General features: G+C 43.8%; 2 protein-coding genes across 3 annotated transcripts; both read left to right on the forward strand.

Moving 5' to 3' along the window:
• Positions 1-1,445: 1,445 nt before the first annotated feature.
• serpinf2a (serpin peptidase inhibitor, clade F (alpha-2 antiplasmin, pigment epithelium derived factor), member 2a) lies at positions 1,446-8,503 on the forward strand (the record flags this gene model as incomplete). Its single annotated transcript, XM_079283277.1, has 8 exons — positions 1,446-1,496; positions 1,626-1,848; positions 4,703-4,846; positions 4,951-4,993; positions 6,115-6,260; positions 6,604-6,746; positions 7,218-7,422; positions 8,049-8,503. The coding sequence occupies 8 exons, from the start codon at positions 1,446-1,448 to the stop codon at positions 8,501-8,503; spliced, it is 1,410 nt and encodes a 469-aa protein (XP_079139403.1).
• A 1,405-nt stretch (positions 8,504-9,908) lies between these two features.
• serpinf1 (serpin peptidase inhibitor, clade F (alpha-2 antiplasmin, pigment epithelium derived factor), member 1) lies at positions 9,909-16,258 on the forward strand. 2 transcript variants are annotated; one of them, XM_079282858.1, is made up of 9 exons: positions 9,910-9,963; positions 10,370-10,425; positions 11,041-11,101; positions 11,183-11,378; positions 12,089-12,244; positions 13,398-13,598; positions 13,727-13,866; positions 13,997-14,207; positions 15,328-16,258. In XM_079282858.1, exons 3-9 carry the CDS (start codon positions 11,042-11,044, stop codon positions 15,573-15,575), a joined length of 1,212 nt encoding a protein of 403 aa, XP_079138984.1. In that variant the 5' UTR covers positions 9,910-9,963; positions 10,370-10,425; position 11,041; the 3' UTR covers positions 15,576-16,258. The 2 variants fall into 2 exon arrangements, with proteins under 2 accessions (XP_079138985.1, XP_079138984.1); XM_079282859.1 differs by lacking the exon at positions 10,370-10,425 and having other exon boundaries at positions 9,909-9,963.
• Positions 16,259-17,269: the final 1,011 nt, after the last annotated feature.

The following is a 17,269-nucleotide window of genomic DNA, read 5'->3' on the forward strand; positions in this document are numbered from 1 at the left end:
GAAGCTGAGTTATCTGATACCTCCTCATTTCACTAAAAACCTAAATCAGGTGCCATCATTGCTGCAGGGAGGTCGCCTGGAAGTTTCCTACTTGGTGCTGGCTGTATTTATAGCAAATATTACAATATGTTTAAAAAGCGACATACCAATAACAATACCTTCGGTTATCGGCCGATACAGAGTGCGTCAACAAACGAGACCATCAGAGAGAAGTTTGTCTAATTCTGGTGAAACCAGATGAAATCATGCAGGTTCACCAGAACCTCCTTCAGCTCAGACTCCAGCAGAGACCGGTCCACCGTGGACAGACCCAGATCCTCCAGCAGAGACCGGTCCACCGTGGACAGACCCAGATCCTCCAGCAGAGACCGGTCCACCGTGGACAGACCCAGATCCTCCAGAAGAGACCGGTCCACCGTGGACAGACCCAGATCCTCCAGCAGAGACCGGTCCACCGTGGACAGACCCAGATCCTCCAGCAGAGACCGGTCCACCGTGGACAGACCCAGATCCTCCAGCAGAGACCGGTCCACCGTGGACAGACCCAGATCCTCCAGAAGAGACCGGTCCACCGTGGACAGACCCAGATCCTCCAGCAGAGAGCGGTCCACCGTGGACAGACCCAGATCCTCCAGCAGAGACCGGTCCACCGTGGACAGACCCAGATCCTCCAGAAGAGACCGGTCCACCGTGGACAGACCCAGATCCTCCAGCAGAGACCGGTCCACCGTGGACAGACCCAGATCCTCCAGCAGAGACCGGTCCACCGTGGACAGACCCAGATCCTCCAGAAGAGACCGGTCCACCGTGGACAGACCCAGATCCTCCAGCAGAGAGCGGTCCACCGTGGACAGACCCAGATCCTCCAGAAGAGACCGGTCCACCGTGGACAGACCCAGATCCTCCAGCAGAGACCGGTCCACCGTGGACAGACCCAGATCCTCCAGAAGAGACCGGTCCACCGTGGACAGACCCAGATCCTCCAGCAGAGACCGGTCCACCGTGGACAGACCCAGATCCTCCACTGATCCTCCACGGAGACACTACTGATTTTGCCAAAATCAACACGAAATAAAGTTCCTTGGAGTAAGTTTAATCAGATAACTTCAGAGCAGGAATGTGGCCTCACAGTTGGACAGTTGGGCTGAATTTGGACGACTTCATCACTAAATCCCCAAAACTCTCCAGTTGGGAAATACGTCGTGTCTACATCATGATTGTCAGAGTATGTTCTGTTCAGGTGGTCATTAGTACATCTTAGTTTTCTGCAAATTCAATATATCTTGTATGATTGGCTCTTTGGTTCCATGTCGTGGAAAAAGAGATGAATCTAATAAATCTGTGTTGTGGTGATCATATATAATAATTCATCGATATATAGTATAAAACTGCCCTCCTCGTGGTTGATGATGTCTCTTTGTGTTTTTCAGGCTGGTTGTTTGGAAATGAAGCTGTTTCTTCTTTTGTTGCTTTGTCTCTGCCGTCTGGGACTAACTGTAAGAAGAACCTCAGTCTCGTAAACTACGTTTTGTTTTAGCACTACAGGGGAAATGTTAATCTGCTGTTTGTCCTTCATGTCACGACACTCTTCAGAGAGTGAACCCCGTCTGTCCTCCTGTCTTCAGGAGGAGTTCACTCCGGCTCCTGATGTTGCAGAGGAGACGGAGGAAGAGGTTCGTGGCTGTGGAGGAGGGCGGGTGTTCAGCCCCGAGGACCACAGGGCGATAGGGGGCGCCGTAGAGCGACTGGGTTTCCGGCTCCTGGAGAAGCTTCCTGTTGGTCCACAGCAGCCAAACGTGGTCCTCTCACCTCTCAGCCTGGCCTTGGCCCTCGCTCAGCTCACCTTAGGTCAGTCTATGTTTAGTTTCACTATATTCACGTCATTTTGGTCCAGTTCGGTAGGAAAATATACTTTTCCATTCGTGTATCGGTTCCAAACAAGCTGCCGTTTGCGTTTCCCAAATCAGACAAAGAGACTCACTTGAAACAAAGGCTAAAGATTTAATCCATAACGGCCAACAGGTCAAAATGTCTTTTTGTCTAAAATTATAAAGACCAAAATCCTTTCAGATTAATGCTATGCTAGCAAGGTAAGGCAAGGAAAGGTAAGTTTATTAGTGTAGCACATTTCAACAACAAGGTAATTCAAAGTGCTTCACATAAAACCATTAAAATCATCAAAACACAAGGCAAAAGAAAAGGAGATTTAAAAACAATTAAAAACAGTGTAAGAAATAAAATGCAGTAGTAAAATGCAGAAATGCAGGAAATTGATTAATATATGAATTGAATGTGGTTCAATTAAAGGCAGCAGCAAACAGAAAAGTCTTCAATCTTGATTTAAATGAGCTGAGGGTCTCAGCAGACCTGCAGCTTTCTGGGACTTTGTTCCAGATATGTGGAGCAGAAAAACTGAACGCTGCTTCTCCATGTTTAGTTCTGACTCTGGGAACAGGAAGTAGACCGGTCCCAGACGACCTGAGGGGTCGGGATGGTTCATAAGGTAGCAGCAGATCAGAGATGTATTTTGGCCCTAAACCATTCAGTGCTTTGTAAACCAACAGCAGGATTTTAAAGTCAATTCTTTGTTGGACAGGAAGCCAGTGCAAAGACCTCAGAACTGGAGTGATGTGATCCACCCTCCTGGTCTTAGTGAGGACTCGAGCTGCAGCGTTCTGAATCAGCTGCAGCTTTCTGACGGACTTTTTACAGAGACCTGTAAACACACCGTTACAGTCGTCCAGTCTGCTGAAGATAAATGCGTGGACAAGTTTTACACATCCTGTTGAGACATAAGTCCTCTAATCCTTGATATATTCTTCAGGTGATAGGAGGCTGATTTTGTAATTGTCTTGATATGGCTGTTCAGGTTGAGGTCTGAATCCATAACTACACCTAGATTTCTGGCTTGGTTTGTGGGTTTTAACATCAGTGACTGAAGCTGAGCGGTGATTTTCAATTGTTCGTCCTTGGTACCAAAAACAATTACTTCTGTTTTATCTTTGTTTAATTGAAGAAAATTCTGGCACATCCAGTTGTTAGTTTGTTCAATGCAGTTACCCAGCCCTTGTATGGGATTATAGTCCCCTGGTGACATAGTTATGTAGATTTGTGTGTCGTCTGCATAATTATGATAACACACTTTGTTGCTTTCCATAATCTGAGCTAGTGGAAGCATGTAGATGTTGAACAGAAGAGGCCCTAGTATTGAACCTTGAGGAACACCACATGTCATTTTAGTCAGCTCTGATGTGTAATCAGCTACAGACACAAAGTATTCTCGGTCCTTCAAGTAGGATTCAAACCAGTTAAGTGCTGTGCCAGAGAGTCCCACCCAGATGTTTAGTCTTTCTAGGAGTATGGCATGGTCGACCGTGTCGAATGCAGCACTGAGATCCAGTAACACTAAGACTGAACTTCTGCCATTGTCTATGTTTAAGTGGATGTCGTTGAAAACCTTAACAAGAGCAGTTTCAGTGCTGTGGTGCTGTCGAAAGCCTGACTGGAAAATATCAAAGCAGTTATTTACGACCAAGAAGTCGGTCAGCTGTTGGAAAACCGCTTTTTCAATTATTTTACTTAAAAATGGGAGGTTTGATATTGGCCTATACTTTTTCATCGTTGTGGAGTCTAAACTAGCCTTCTTTAGGAGCGGTTTAATAACTGCAGTTTTTATGGCTTGTGGGAAGACACCTGAGAGAAGGGATGTGTTTACAATATGTAAGAGATCAGTGGTCATGCAGTTTGAAATATTTTTGAAAAAGTGTGTTGGTAGAATATCCAAGCAGCAGGAGGATGACTTCAGATGTTGTATAATGTCTTCTAGGCTTCTACGGTCGATTGAATGAAATTGTGTCATGATATTTGAATGTATGTTATTCAGAGATCGTGACAACACATATCCTGTGGTTGGTGTGGAGGCACTGACTGCTTGTCTAATTTTCTGAATTTTGTCAGTAAAAAAGGAGGCAGATTGATTGCATGCCGGTGGATTGGAGCTCAGCAGCTACCGACACTGGAGGGTTTGTTAGCCTATCGACGGTAGCAAATAAGGCGCGTGTATTGTTCTTGTTTTTGGTTATGATGTCAGAGAAGAATGACTGCCTTGCATTTCTAAGTTCCAAATTATAATTGCGAAGTCTCTCTTTATAGATGTCACAGTGAACCTGGACATTCGTTTTTCGCCACCTGCGCTCAGCTTTCCGACACTCTCGTTTCTCTATTCTGACCAGCGTAGCATTTCTCCAAAGAGATCTTTGCTTACCCGAGACAACCTTCACTTTAGTGGGTGCAATGGCATCAATAACATTTTTAACTTTAGAATTGAAGCCATCTACAAGCTCATTGACTGAGAGGCAAGAGAGGGCTGGTGTGGAGGAGAACTTGTGAATAAATAGTTCACTGGTGTTTTCAGAGATGTAACGCTTTGTCACAACCTTGGTTAGCATGCTAACTTGCTAACACGCCCTCTTGTACAGTGGTGGTACAGCTAGCACAAAAGAATCCTGTGTTGTAAGATACGTGCATATTTCATTGCTTTAATATTTGATCAAATTCAAGCTCAAATAGAGTTACGACGTCTTTTGACCAGTGACCCAGTTGTACTGTGAAAGTCACTGTTTGCCTTCAGCTCTGTTGGGCTTTGCAGACAGTTTGAGGATCTTTCGAAACAGGTTGTTAAGAATGAATGTTTTTCTCTCAGGTGCTCGCAATGAGACGGAGAAGCTGCTGCTGGAGAGCCTTCATGCTCTCAATCTGCCGTGTTACCATCACGTACTGGGAAGCCTTCTGCATCGTTTCAGCAACACATCGTTGGAGGTGGCAGCACGCACGTACCTGAGGCCAGGTGTGTGGTGATCAGGGTCGAGCTGGAGACGGTGTATTCATGACGATTGATGTACCTCTTGTCTTATCCACCTCTGAACCTTTTCTCTTTCTTTCATCTCTCAGGATTTGAAGTAAAGTTGTCTTTTGTTGAGGACTCTCTGGCCAGGTATCAATCACGACACAATGAATGCAACTTACTGTTCATTGAGAGACACACTGCACACATTTGAGATTCACTGAGACAGAAGAAGTTTGCATGTCTCCACCAGGCGGCAACCTCCGGTTCTAAAAAGTTCTTCAAAGCTTCATGTGTTGAAGCTGCATTCTCTCTAGTGTCCACCAGGGGGCGACTCCTCTGGTTGTATAGAAGTCTATAGAAAATGACTCTACTTCTCTCTTGATTTATTACCTCAGTAAACATTGTAAACATGAGTTTATGTCTCAATCTCTAGTTTCAAGTCTTCTTCAATACAGCATGATGTTCGTTTAGTACATTATGGTCCATTTAGAGTCACACAGACCATAAAGCAGGGGATGCTTTAGGGCGGGGCTACACAGTGATTGACAGGTCTCTACCAGAGACGTATACAGCGTCTCTACGTCTCTCCTCCTCAGTCCAGATATGGTCACTTCCTGTTCACTGGTTGCAAAAAAGCCAAGATAGCAACAGTGAAACGGCCGAACTCAAGACTTCAAAACGGCAGTCCACAAACTACGTCCACTTATAGATAGTCTTTGGTCTCAATTAATGATGGCTCAGCACAGTTTCAACTGAGACAGAGATTGAGGACTAAAAACAGTCTTTACTCAGTGAAGTGGTGAGCAAAAAGTTGGGAACTGGAGACGCAGGCAAAAGTGTGAGAGCAGGAAACTGGCCAAACAAGCGGTGAAGATCGTTGAACGAGAGCTTCATATACTGGGGAGTCAATGGGGAACAGCTGTGATAAGGTGGTCACATGATCCTCGGGTGGGAAAGCTCTCTAGTGACGGCTGCTGGGCATGTTGGGAATGGCCTGAACGATAGAAATTGATTAAATTACCGAAGCTGGAGGAGAAAGGAGAAGAGGGTGAAGAACCAACAGCCACAATGTGACCAGAATCTATCTGACTGTGAGATACTGGAGCATATTCTCTGAAGATATTGTGAGTTTACAGATGTAAACAGTAATAATGAACCATTTTCTTACATTTCTATCAATCATTTCTTCCTGTCCTGTTGTCTGAATGTCTCATGTTTGCTGCGGAAGTTAAAACAAACGATACGAACAATGTTTGTTTTCTCTTCAGGTACCAATCATCTCCGGTCCCTCTGGTCTCTGTGAAGGAGGTCAACCAATGGGTGGAGAACGCCACCAATGGTCACGTCCCCAACTTCCTGGAAAGTATTCCACATGACGTGGTGCTCATGCTCGCGAACGCCGTGTACTTCAAAGGTAAACCAATCCACCAAAGGCCACTCAGTGTGGTGATGTTAAAGTGAAGACTAATCTCCTGACACAAATTCTGCATTCACGTGGACATTGTGGTTCTGTGGTTTGCCATTCAAATACTAGGGTGTCCAAACTATGATATTCAAAGGTGCACATTGCTGCATGGTATATTGGAGATCATGTTGTACATGCCACCCTAACACCACGACCCCAGACACACTTCAGACCAATGCTCATCATCAAGTCTTACTTAAGTTCTTAAAATGCAAAGGCAGAGCCAGGTGTCTAATGAATGCAGGTTGTCAAAAAGCCGATTGACCCGAATGTTCCTTCTTGTGTTTGTCAGGTGAATGGCAGACACGTTTTGACCCCCTGGTGACCTCTAAAGGAGTCTTCTACCTGGACAACCAGAACTCCGTCTCGGTGGACATGATGAAGTCTGCTCAGTACCCTCTACGCCTGCTGGACGATCCAGAACTAGAAGCTCAGGTAACACACTGATGGTTCCGTCAGTGATGCTGTCCATTGTAATAAAGAGCAGAGCATTCAGAAATAAGCCAGCGTTAGTTCACTTCTTGTTTTCCCGTCTGGAAGCCAATTCGTTTTCTGAATATGTTTTTGGTTAAATGTCCGTAAGGTCTGTGGAGATTTGAACATTTAGATCTCTGATATAAAATAGCTCAGTAAACACTCCTCTGGTGACTTCAGAAGCTTTCACGTGTCTTAAAAAGGGTCTAAATGAGACGAAGAAACATCCAGAACACTCGTCTTCCTTTAGTTTAGTGGTGGAGACGTGAAGTCATGTGACCGCGGTGGAGCTAAAGCACCCCCTGCTTGGTCTCTCATAGACTTCTATACAACCAGAGGAGTCGCCCCCTGGTGGACACTAGAGAGAATGCAGCTTTAACACATGAAGCTTTAGCTTCACTTTTCAAAAGAAAGTCCTTCTCTCTCATCCAGGTTGCCAGTTTTCCTTTCAAGGGAAACACCAGCTTCTTAATCATCATGCCGTTGCCCGGCAGAGGAAACGTGTCATCTGTGCTCCCCAAACTGAACATCTCTGACCTTTACAGACGTTTACCTCAGGAGAAAACTATGCAGGTCAACTTACCCAAGGTGAAGCTACAGTACCGCCAGGAGCTCGAGGAGGCGCTGACCAACATGGGTGAGAATATCAGCTTCACACAACGTATCCTCGTACAACGGTTCGTATGATATCCGACAAAAAGTTGCTCCCCATTTTTCATGCGTTTTCCTACAAATACCTGCAACACGTGTCAATTTCCGCTCGTTATATGTATACAGTCTTTTCAAAATAAACTTCTGTCTTCACAGGAAACTCAGTTGCTCGGTTTAAGCAACGAGACTACTTAGTTAGGTTCAATAAAAGATGGTGAAATACTTAGTTAGGTTTAATAAAAGATGGTGAAATACTTAGTTAGGTTTAATAAAAGATGGTGAAATACTTAGTTAGGTTCAATAAAAGATCGGCTGTTGGTCCTGCCTGCCTCCTGCCTGTGTTTCTTTTGGTTTTTGTACTTCCTCGTTCATAATTACACGGATAACGTACGAAAACATTCCGTGGGATATCTACGAATTGCGGCGCATTCTTTTTTCGTAGGTATAGTTACGAACGCTGGATGATACCAGTCTGCGTCATGAGACTGAAGGGAACGTCTGGAAGAAGTAACATCGATATCTGGACTCATTATCCGACCTGAATGTGTTCCGTGTCTGTGTTGTATGCTGATGCCTGAACACACTTTCTCTTTCTCCGGTTCTTTCCATCAGGCCTCGGATCTCTGTTTTCGGGTCCGGACCTTTCTGGGATTTCCGACCGGCCTCTTAGGGTGACGGGCGTCCGCCACGCCAGCACCATAGAACTCAGCGAGGAAGGCGTGGAGGCGTCCGCCACCACAGTTGTGACCTCCATGCGTTCCATCTCCCTGTTTTCCATCAACTCCCCCTTCTTCTTCGCCCTCGTCGATGACGCCTCCATGACCCCATTATTCATGGGCGTGGTCACAAACCCCGCCCCCGCCGACGACCCCGGCCGCAACGGCACCATGAGCGACCAGCCTCTGATGGACGATGTCGGGAAAAGAGACATAGACAGCGAACGCGGCCACAGGCCATGCAGCGAGACAGAGGCGGTGGAGGGTGGCGACGTGCAGTCGTGTGGCGCCCCCGATGGCGGGAGGCAGCCGCTGCAGAGCATGAACGGACTGGACGGGAAGACGGAGTAACAAGGAGAAGAAAACCTGCCCCCTACCAGCTGCCTGAAGCTTTACATCTTCACAAATAATTTGGACATTTTTGGAAAATATGCTTGAGATCGAGATGAGAACTTTAACGCCACGTCGCTCAGATCAATGTGAAGCTACAGCCAGGAGACGGTTAGCTTAGCTTAGCATAAAGACAGAGGGAAATCGCTAGCCTTGCTCTATCTAAAGGTAACACAATTCTATCAGCAACTTAAAGCTCACATAAGCCCGTTAGCTTACCCTAAACTAAGCTTATGCTAAGCTAAGCTAACTTTCTGATAAGACAAGATAAACTTTATTTTTTCAAGATTAAATAAAAATAAAAATATAATGTTTATCAGAGGTGATATTTACACTATTGACTAATACGTCTGATGGAAGAAGCTTCATATTTGCCAAACAAATGAAAATGGCGTCAATTCTCTCGTCTGCAAGAAAGCGAAGAAGCGTATTTATCAATTGAAATAGTTTTCTGTGCTGCAGATGATGAACAGCTCGGTTTGGTGTCGCTCAAAAGGAATTTGTTGAAAAAATACAAAAACACTGCAAATATAGTGATTAGTGTTGCGTTTCAGATGAAACAGTCAACGAACTGAAAATATGTTTCGTCAAATTTGTCAGGTTTCTGATGTGATAAAAATCTTAAAATGCAACGTTTAAATGATGTGAATAATAAACATTTCAGGCCTCGCAATGTATTTAAGGACAGGCGCTGCACACACACACACACACACACACACACTCACACACACACACAAAGAAACAAAACTGTTTCATACAAAGAAGATTATTTACATTAGTATTATGATGTTGAAATTATTTTTTTTCCTTTGCAGATGTTTCATCTGAAATGGTTTTAATTTGATATTCAGTCACGTAAAAAATAATGACACAACACGTGTTTCTGGTGCTGGATGTGTCTGGAGGAAGTTAACCCTTTGAGTGATTGACTTGGAGAAGAGGAAACCAGCCTTGTTTCTCTCCAGATGTGCAGGTTCTTTCCCGGCTGGTTTCTGAGGTTCTAAGAGCACCAAGAATCCTTTAGAACGTTCAAGGAGTCGTTTTGGGTTCTTGTGGTTCCAGGGAGTTCTGAAGAGGTTCCAGGGGTTCTTGAGGTCTGTAGGTCCTCAACCAGCAGGATTCTTTTTTTTACTTTACTGTCATCTGAAGTTATAAAAGACCTGAGATTATAAATGAATACATGATCAATCTAAACACTGCAACGTGGGATGAAAGATGCTCACGAGCATCATGACGGTCAGTTCACAACAAGAGCGCATGAGCAGCTTCAGTCTGGTGCGCGGCACCGGCGCTCTGTTGGCAGCAGCGGGGACGCGCGTCGCTGCGGGTGAAGACCCAGTGCGCGTGTCCGCGGCCGAAGTCCCGTCTCATTTGCAGTGAGAGACACTCAACGCCGAGGAACCGTCCGGAGCGGAGGAGAGGTGAGTGCGCTTTCTCGCTCATTTTATGCGCTTTTCACTTTCTGACGTCACGACAGCAGTTTGCTCTCCTCGCGCCGATAAGAGAAAAATAAACAAGTGGTGCATGATGACGGAATGCTGCAGAAATAAATGTTTGATGAATTCAACATTTTATCCACAAAGAAGAAAACGCAGCTCCAGTCCTTCATGATAAATACATATATACATATATATATTTATTATATTGGTGATGTTTCTTTCTCCAGTTCACTTCAGCTTTTCCATCTCAGCTGTGCAAACAAACTGAACCTTATATCACACTTCTGATTCTACACGGATTCACACAATAGATTCTGTTTTTACTGTTTTATAGATTATGAATTATGTGACGTTCGTTATCTGGAATCTTCTTCCTTCTTGTTGTTAGGTTGAGGTCATAAAGGTGCAGCCGGAGTTCTGGGTTCGTCTGCGGGTTCGTCTGAGGTTCGTAAAGACTTTTGTGCCAAGAACATTTCTGCACTTCTGTGGAATCATTTTCCACAGAAGTGATTTCAGAAAAGTTGAGGAGCAGCCAATGAGGAAACATTCCTGTGAGTTTCAGAGACGAGTTCCTGCAAGAAAATATGTTTCTGCCGCGTCAGCTGTTCGTCTGCAGGCTGCTGCAGGACTCTGCAGGACTCTGCAGGACTCCATGGGGCCTGTTCACACTTTAAACTCGTCAGGATGAGGAGAAGCAACACACTTTAAATGATAGAAGTTGAATCTTGTGTGTGCTACATGTTGCATCAAGTCCACATAGTTTAACGGGCCCGATCGCTACAGAAGATACAAATTCGATTTTTATCTTTTAAATAACCGGAATGTTTCTGACAACTTGAAGGTCCAAAACCCCAAAGTTGAAATATTTCAAACTCAAATTCGGGTCGATTCACATCGTTGCTTTCGCGCGCGAAAGAGAGTTTCTCAGATACAACTCAGGTGTCGTACCAGCAATTCCCTCACTGAACTGAAGAATTAGCAGTTGTTACTCCATCACTGGTGGGAAATACATGAAAACTCTTCATCAACATGTCTTCATGTGTGTGTTTTATCTTCCAGGATGAAGCAAACCACTTTCCTGCTGGTGTTTGGAGTCGTCCTGAGCGTCTGTCAGGCTCAGGTACCACATTTACACCCGTCATCACGTTTTATACGCCAGAGGGTGTTGTTCTTTCGGCTCAGTAAAAAGCATCTCTTCCAGTCGGACACGGGAGGCGAGGAGCCGGGCGGAGAAGAAGAACATGTGGAGCTCTTCACCACGCCGGCGACTAAGATGGGCGCCGCCACCTCAGACTTCGGCTACAACCTGTTCCGCGCTCTGGCGAGCCGCGAGGCCGCGACCAACGTCTTCCTGGCCCCCATCAGTGTGTCTGCGGCGCTGACGCAGCTCTCCATGGGTGACGACACAAACACACAAGAAACTAAAACCAAAATGGTGCTTTGGCTTTGACCGTCACGGTGTGTACGGGCTCGTCGGCCAAACTGGTCAAAATTAAGTTTTATTTGCACCGTCATCAGGTCGTCACAGGTGTCACATGATCTGTTTGTTGACAGAACCCAAGTTTATCATTTCTTTTTATAATAACTGGACATTCCACTTCTGTGCCTGATAGCTAGCAACATTTAAAGGCAATATTTAACCTTAAAAAGCTGTTTCTCTGAAACACATAGTGAAGGTTAGAGTACTGCACCGAGAGGAGTACCTGCAGAAAGGAGCAGGAACACTAATGGGGACAGGTATGGGTACATATATCTGGTAACTAACATGGGGTTTGGAGATTCTAAGTCAAAACATTCTTGAAATGAGCTGATAATCATGGGATGATAATGTTGATAATGTCTGCTGGATGTGCTAATATGTTAGCCATAACACTTTTGCAACAAAATAATGCCAGAGGAAGTTTTTCCACATGTTGTAACCTCTTAAGTGGCCAAAATTCATGCGGCTTAAATAGTAACATTCATTATTTAACAGTAATATTTACACCTTAGACCCGATTCCTCAGTCTGAGCCTGAGACAGGAAACAGACAGAAAAGGTTGCCATGGAAGACAATATGCCTGAATCTTTCCAGAATATGTCATCTCACATAACTTCTGTCTCCCAGGAGGATCTGAGCATGCTCAAAGGCAGCTGTTCAGGGCTCTGAGATACCACACCCTGCAGGACCCTCAGCTCCACAACACCCTCAAAGACCTGCTGGTCTCCGTCAGGATGCCTGGAAAAGGCCTGAGCACTGCCGCACGCATCTACATGGCACGACGTGAGTTCATGTAGGGGGTTGACTCACATTTACTTTATCTACGGCCGATTCATGAAGAATCATGGGAACGTTTTGATGCAAACTACAAAATAGAAATATTCAGCTTTTGTCAGAGGGCCAAATATTTTTGTTGGAGGGCCAGATTCGGCCAGATTGATGTTTATTCTTATAATTGTGCTGAATGTTCTGCTGTTGTCTGCGTGAGAGCTGCTCCAGCTCAGAAAAACCTGATTTGTGTCGGTGTGTTTGTTCTACATGTCATCCAACTAAGGAAGGTCTTTATGGGCGCTCTGAATGGCCACATTGAAGTGTCTCTCCTCAAAGATATGTATGGTGTTGAATTTGGTTGTTCAGAAACAAATTTACAAAAAAAAGAGAGCTTAAAGCCCTTTTCCTACTGGGCAATAAAAAACTACTAACACCCACGAATATCCTGCTTCTGTCTTCAATGGGAAAGGTTACAAGTGACCCTTCAGTAGTCAAAAGTATTTATCAACTCCAACTCCAAAAGGCAGCGATAAAAACATGACACCTGGGTGAACATTAACGCTTTCTTTTGTCATTTCAGCCACAAATGACATCCATTACAGCAGCGCTCGAATATTGTTCCAAATTAAGATGCCACTGAGTTTGAAGAGCGACTGCTTAGATAACAAATGTAAAGAAATGAGTAACCATTGTTACATTGTCACTGTTTTCTAACCCTGTTTACTGCTGTGTACTTTACTTCAAACGTGACACACCAGATAAAAAGTCTACTGACAATGGGAAAGGCACATTTTAGGGGGATTTCCTGCACTTACAAAACCTTGATATACATTCTAATTTTGGTGGGAAATTTTTTTTTAGATTTTCAAACTTGTCCACTTTCACAACCCTTTCTCGTTTGGAAAGACAAAAAATGTTGACGCAGGTCGAAAGAAGTCTCTGTTAGGCGAGCTGACGAAGTACTTTTTTTGGTAACTGTGTGAATGCTTAATATATGAGCTGTATCCTTTAATATATGATTGTGACTGTCTCACAGGAAATACAATCTTCAGTCAAATTAATCTTTATTGACTCATTATTTTCCCTCACCTGCAAAATCAACCTTTTTTTTCTTGATAAGAATGTTAATTTGTGAAGGGCTGCACTTTAAACCGTGTGTTTTCAGGACGTCTGAAGCAGGACTTCTTTGCGCTGGTGGAGCAGCAGTATGGAGTTCGTCCCAAGGCGCTGCTAGGAGGGAAAAAAGATGTGAAAGAAATCAACGACTGGGTATCTCGGGAGACCGGCGGGAAGGTACAGCGCCTCTTGGACAAGCCCCTCCCCCAAAAGTCTGGAGTCAACACTGTGAGCGCCGCCTACTTCAAAGGTCGGTCAAATGTCACCAAATCCTCTGACTGTCAAACAACAAGTAAAAGCTGCGCTAGCTGGTGGATTTGTTGGAATGCTTAGGTTCCAGATGAGGATGCAGGAACACAGTTTTCTCTCTGTAAACAGGGAAGTGGGAGACTCGGTTCGGTCAGAGTGGAGCAATGGAGAACTTCCAGGTGGACGGCGGGGCACCTCTCCGCATTCCAATGATGCAACACGACAACTACCCTGTGAAGATGGGTGTGGACTCAGACTTGAGCTGCACGGTCAGAATGTTTTACTTGGAAGTGACCTGTAAACTGCAAGGAAATGTACTAAGATTGCTTTAAACTTTGTTGACCAAAAAGTACGTCGGCCCACTTTCTGAGAAGACTCCTGAACGTTTTTTTTCTCCAGATCGCTCAGATCCAGATGCAGAACGACGTCAGCATGTTCGTCTTCCTGCCCGACGACGTGACCTCCAACACGACCCTGCTGGAGGAGAGTCTGACCGCCGAGTTTGTCCAGGACCTCTCCATGACGCTCCACCCGGCCCAGGTGTCCCTCTCTCTGCCCATCCTGAGGCTCAGCTACTCCACAGACCTGCTGCCGCTGCTCAGCGACCTGGGTGAGTCCAAGTCGGACACTCAGCCTTTCATGGGGATTTCCAACAAATATAAATAGAGAACAAGTTGCACAAATATATTATGTTTCGTGTTTGTATCTGTTTATATTCGAGTAAGATTTCTACATTTACATTTCCACTCTGGTTGCTGAAAATAGTCCCCAACAAATGCACTATTTCCTTGTTTGTTTGATAAAAACTACAGTGACCAGCAGTTTTAAGACACAACTTAGCCTTTTTTTAAATGAAACTACGTGTATGTGTTTTAAAGAGTTAAGTCTTCAGTAGGAAGCAAAAGGTTCGGCGCTGAGAAACTCAGACTGGAAGTCAGACAGTATTGAGAAACGGAACATGTAGGATTTGTTGACTATAAGAAAAATATCTGATCTTTTAACTTAAGCCGACTCGAATGAGGAGCATTGTTAAATAGATAAAGGAAATAGGGATGCAACCAACAATTAGTTTCATGATCAATTAATCTGGCAATTATTTTTCGGATATATTTATTAATTGTTTGGTCTGTTTTATGGCAAACAAATACTGAAAAAAAGTGCTTGTTGCAGTTTTTCCTTGCACAAATTGACATCTTCAAATGTCTTATTTTCGTCCAATCCTCAAAAATATTAAATTTACAAATGTAAAACAAAGAAAAGCAACATATATAGTGTATAAGATATTTGGCATTTGCTTGAAAAATTACCTGAAACAAATAATCACTTATTAAAAGAGATGCTGATTAATTTTCAGCTGATAGAATTATCGCTGTAGCTTTAAAATAAAGTTAAATATCATCTGCAAATGGGGCAACAAATGATGCAACACTTGTTCACTGTGATGGCTTTATATGACAGGAAGTGATGTCATTGATTTTCTACCAATGGATAATATTTTTTAACTCTATCTACATCTTTTCTCGCCAAATCCTCCTTCACCCATTTTTCCTCCATTACTCATCTTCCTCCTCATTCTATTCTTTTCATCGTCTTCCTCCTCGTCTTTCTCCTCTTCACCCTCCTCGTTATTTTTCCTTCCTAATCTTCCTTTTTCTTCGCCTCCCACTATTGTTCCTCTGTCCTGTCCTCTTCCTCCTCATCCTCTGCTTCCCCATTGCTACCCCCCATAGGTCTCTCTGAATGGCTAGCGAACACGGACCTGGAGAAGATCTCGAATCAGAGCATGAAGCTCAGCAGCGTCAATCACAAGGTCGTCATGGAGACGGCGCCCGAGGGGAACCGTTACCCCGAAGCCACCTCATCGACTCACCTGTCCTACCGAGTGGACCGGCCCTTCCTCTACCTGATCCGTGACGAAGCGTCAGGGGCGCTGCTCTTCATCGGCAGGGTGGTCAACCCCAAGGACCTGACGATATAACACACACACACACACACCTGTACTTCTATTTTTGTGAGGACACTCATTGATATAATGCATTCTCTAGTCTCTTAAACATGACAAATGAATGTCTGACCCGAACCCCAACCCTGAATTAAACCTAATTCAAACCTGAACCTTAAAATCAAGTCTGAACCCCCAAACAGGCGTCTGAAGTGAGGACCTACCAAAATGTCCTCACTCTAACTGTCTAAAACCTGGTCCTCACAATGATAGATGTACAAGTATGCTCCCGCATACCTGTACTTCTGTCTTTGTGAAGACACTCATTAATACAATGCATTCCTCAGCACATTACCCTAACCGTAATCTAAACCTAATTAGTCTGAATCCTCAAGCCTTTGAAGTGAAGTCTGGTCAAAATGTCCTCACTTTCCAAAGAAGTCCTCACTCTGAAGGTCTAAAGCTTGGTCCTCACAATGCTAAATATACAAGTACTCACACACAGACACACACACACACACACTCTTAGCAGGTCCTAGGAGGGATTTCAGGTGTTTGCTTTGCATTTCTGGTGCATTTGCATTTGATTTTTCTTTTTTTTCTTTTCACGATGAAACATGCGTGATCAGGATAATAACACACCGACAAAACTCTGAGCTCGCCAAAGGATTGCTTTTTGTTGAAGAAATCAAATACTGTCATTTGTGTAAAAAGAAATAAACGACAATGAAACGAAACACTGTCTCTGGTTGGTTGCGTCTATTCCTTCATTTTATAATCCTCCGAGCAAACTTTATTTTTTTAGTTTCAATTTAGATTTTTCATTCTGTCCCAGATTGTCTTCGAGGAACCTTCATGAACTCTGCAGGACAGGAGTTGTTTTCAGAGTCATAACTTTGTCAGGAGAGTTTCTGCTGGTACAGAGTGAAGAATAGACGTTTGGAAGAAGTTATTTAACGTCTTGCTGAATCATGCTGTATAAATGTGAAATATTTTGTTTAACAAATGGTTTTATTCATCAGAACACACAATGAGTCAAATATTATAGTGTAATAAACTCTGCAGCCAGCAGGGGCTGCAAGAACACTTTTTATTTTTCGTACACTATTACATACACTGATGCTTTGTTACATAACTCCTGCAGAAGGCCATCTGACGTTTTCTGACAGTCGTGAAAATGTTTCAGTACAGAATCAAAATGACTTGTTTTGATTTACTTTAAACTGTAATTGAGAGGAACTACCAATCAGACCAGATACAGCGGAAGGAAAAGCACAAAATGATTAAACAGATAAAAACCTTCATCCAGAATGATCCCAAATATAGAAATAATAAACCCATTAAATCTGTCCAAAAATCCAAACATAAACAACAACAGAGTTTTCTGTAAAGTCAAGCGAACCTGCTTTCAGCTGCTCGGTCGGTCTGATCGTTTCTCCACATGTGAAACTCATCACATGACTCTTCCACATTCCCCACAACACTTTCTGCAGAAGATGTTTTGGAACAATGTTTGTTTTGCAGGTCGACACTGAAGCCAAAGAGATGTTTAATACTTACTGAATACAAATACAATCTTCTTCTTCACAAAATAGGAGAAACTTCTCAAATAAATCCTGAACTCAAAACAAGAAAATGATCAATGAAGCAAACGAGAATTATGACCAAGACTCTGGGATTAATGTTTATGTACGTCAAATAAGTGTGTGTGTGTATGTGTGTGTGTGTGT

The sequence above is a fragment of the Melanostigma gelatinosum genome (genome assembly GCF_949748355.1).
Source record: "Melanostigma gelatinosum genome assembly, chromosome: 14".
Taxonomy (NCBI): domain Eukaryota; kingdom Metazoa; phylum Chordata; class Actinopteri; order Perciformes; family Zoarcidae; genus Melanostigma; species Melanostigma gelatinosum.

What these genes read in the sequence shown, in the direction of transcription:
- serpinf1 (XM_079282859.1), top strand. Translation starts at nt 11,042, where the DNA reads ATGAAGCAAACCACTTTCCTGCTGGTGTTTGGAGTCGTCCTGAGCGTC. An exon ending in TGAGCGTCTGTCAGGCTCAG is followed by an intron (nt 11,102 to 11,182) that starts GTACCACATTTA and finishes CATCTCTTCCAG; the next exon opens with TCGGACACGGGAGGCGAGGA. An exon ending in ACTCAGACTTGAGCTGCACG is followed by an intron (nt 13,867 to 13,996) that starts GTCAGAATGTTT and finishes TTTTTTCTCCAG; the next exon opens with ATCGCTCAGATCCAGATGCA.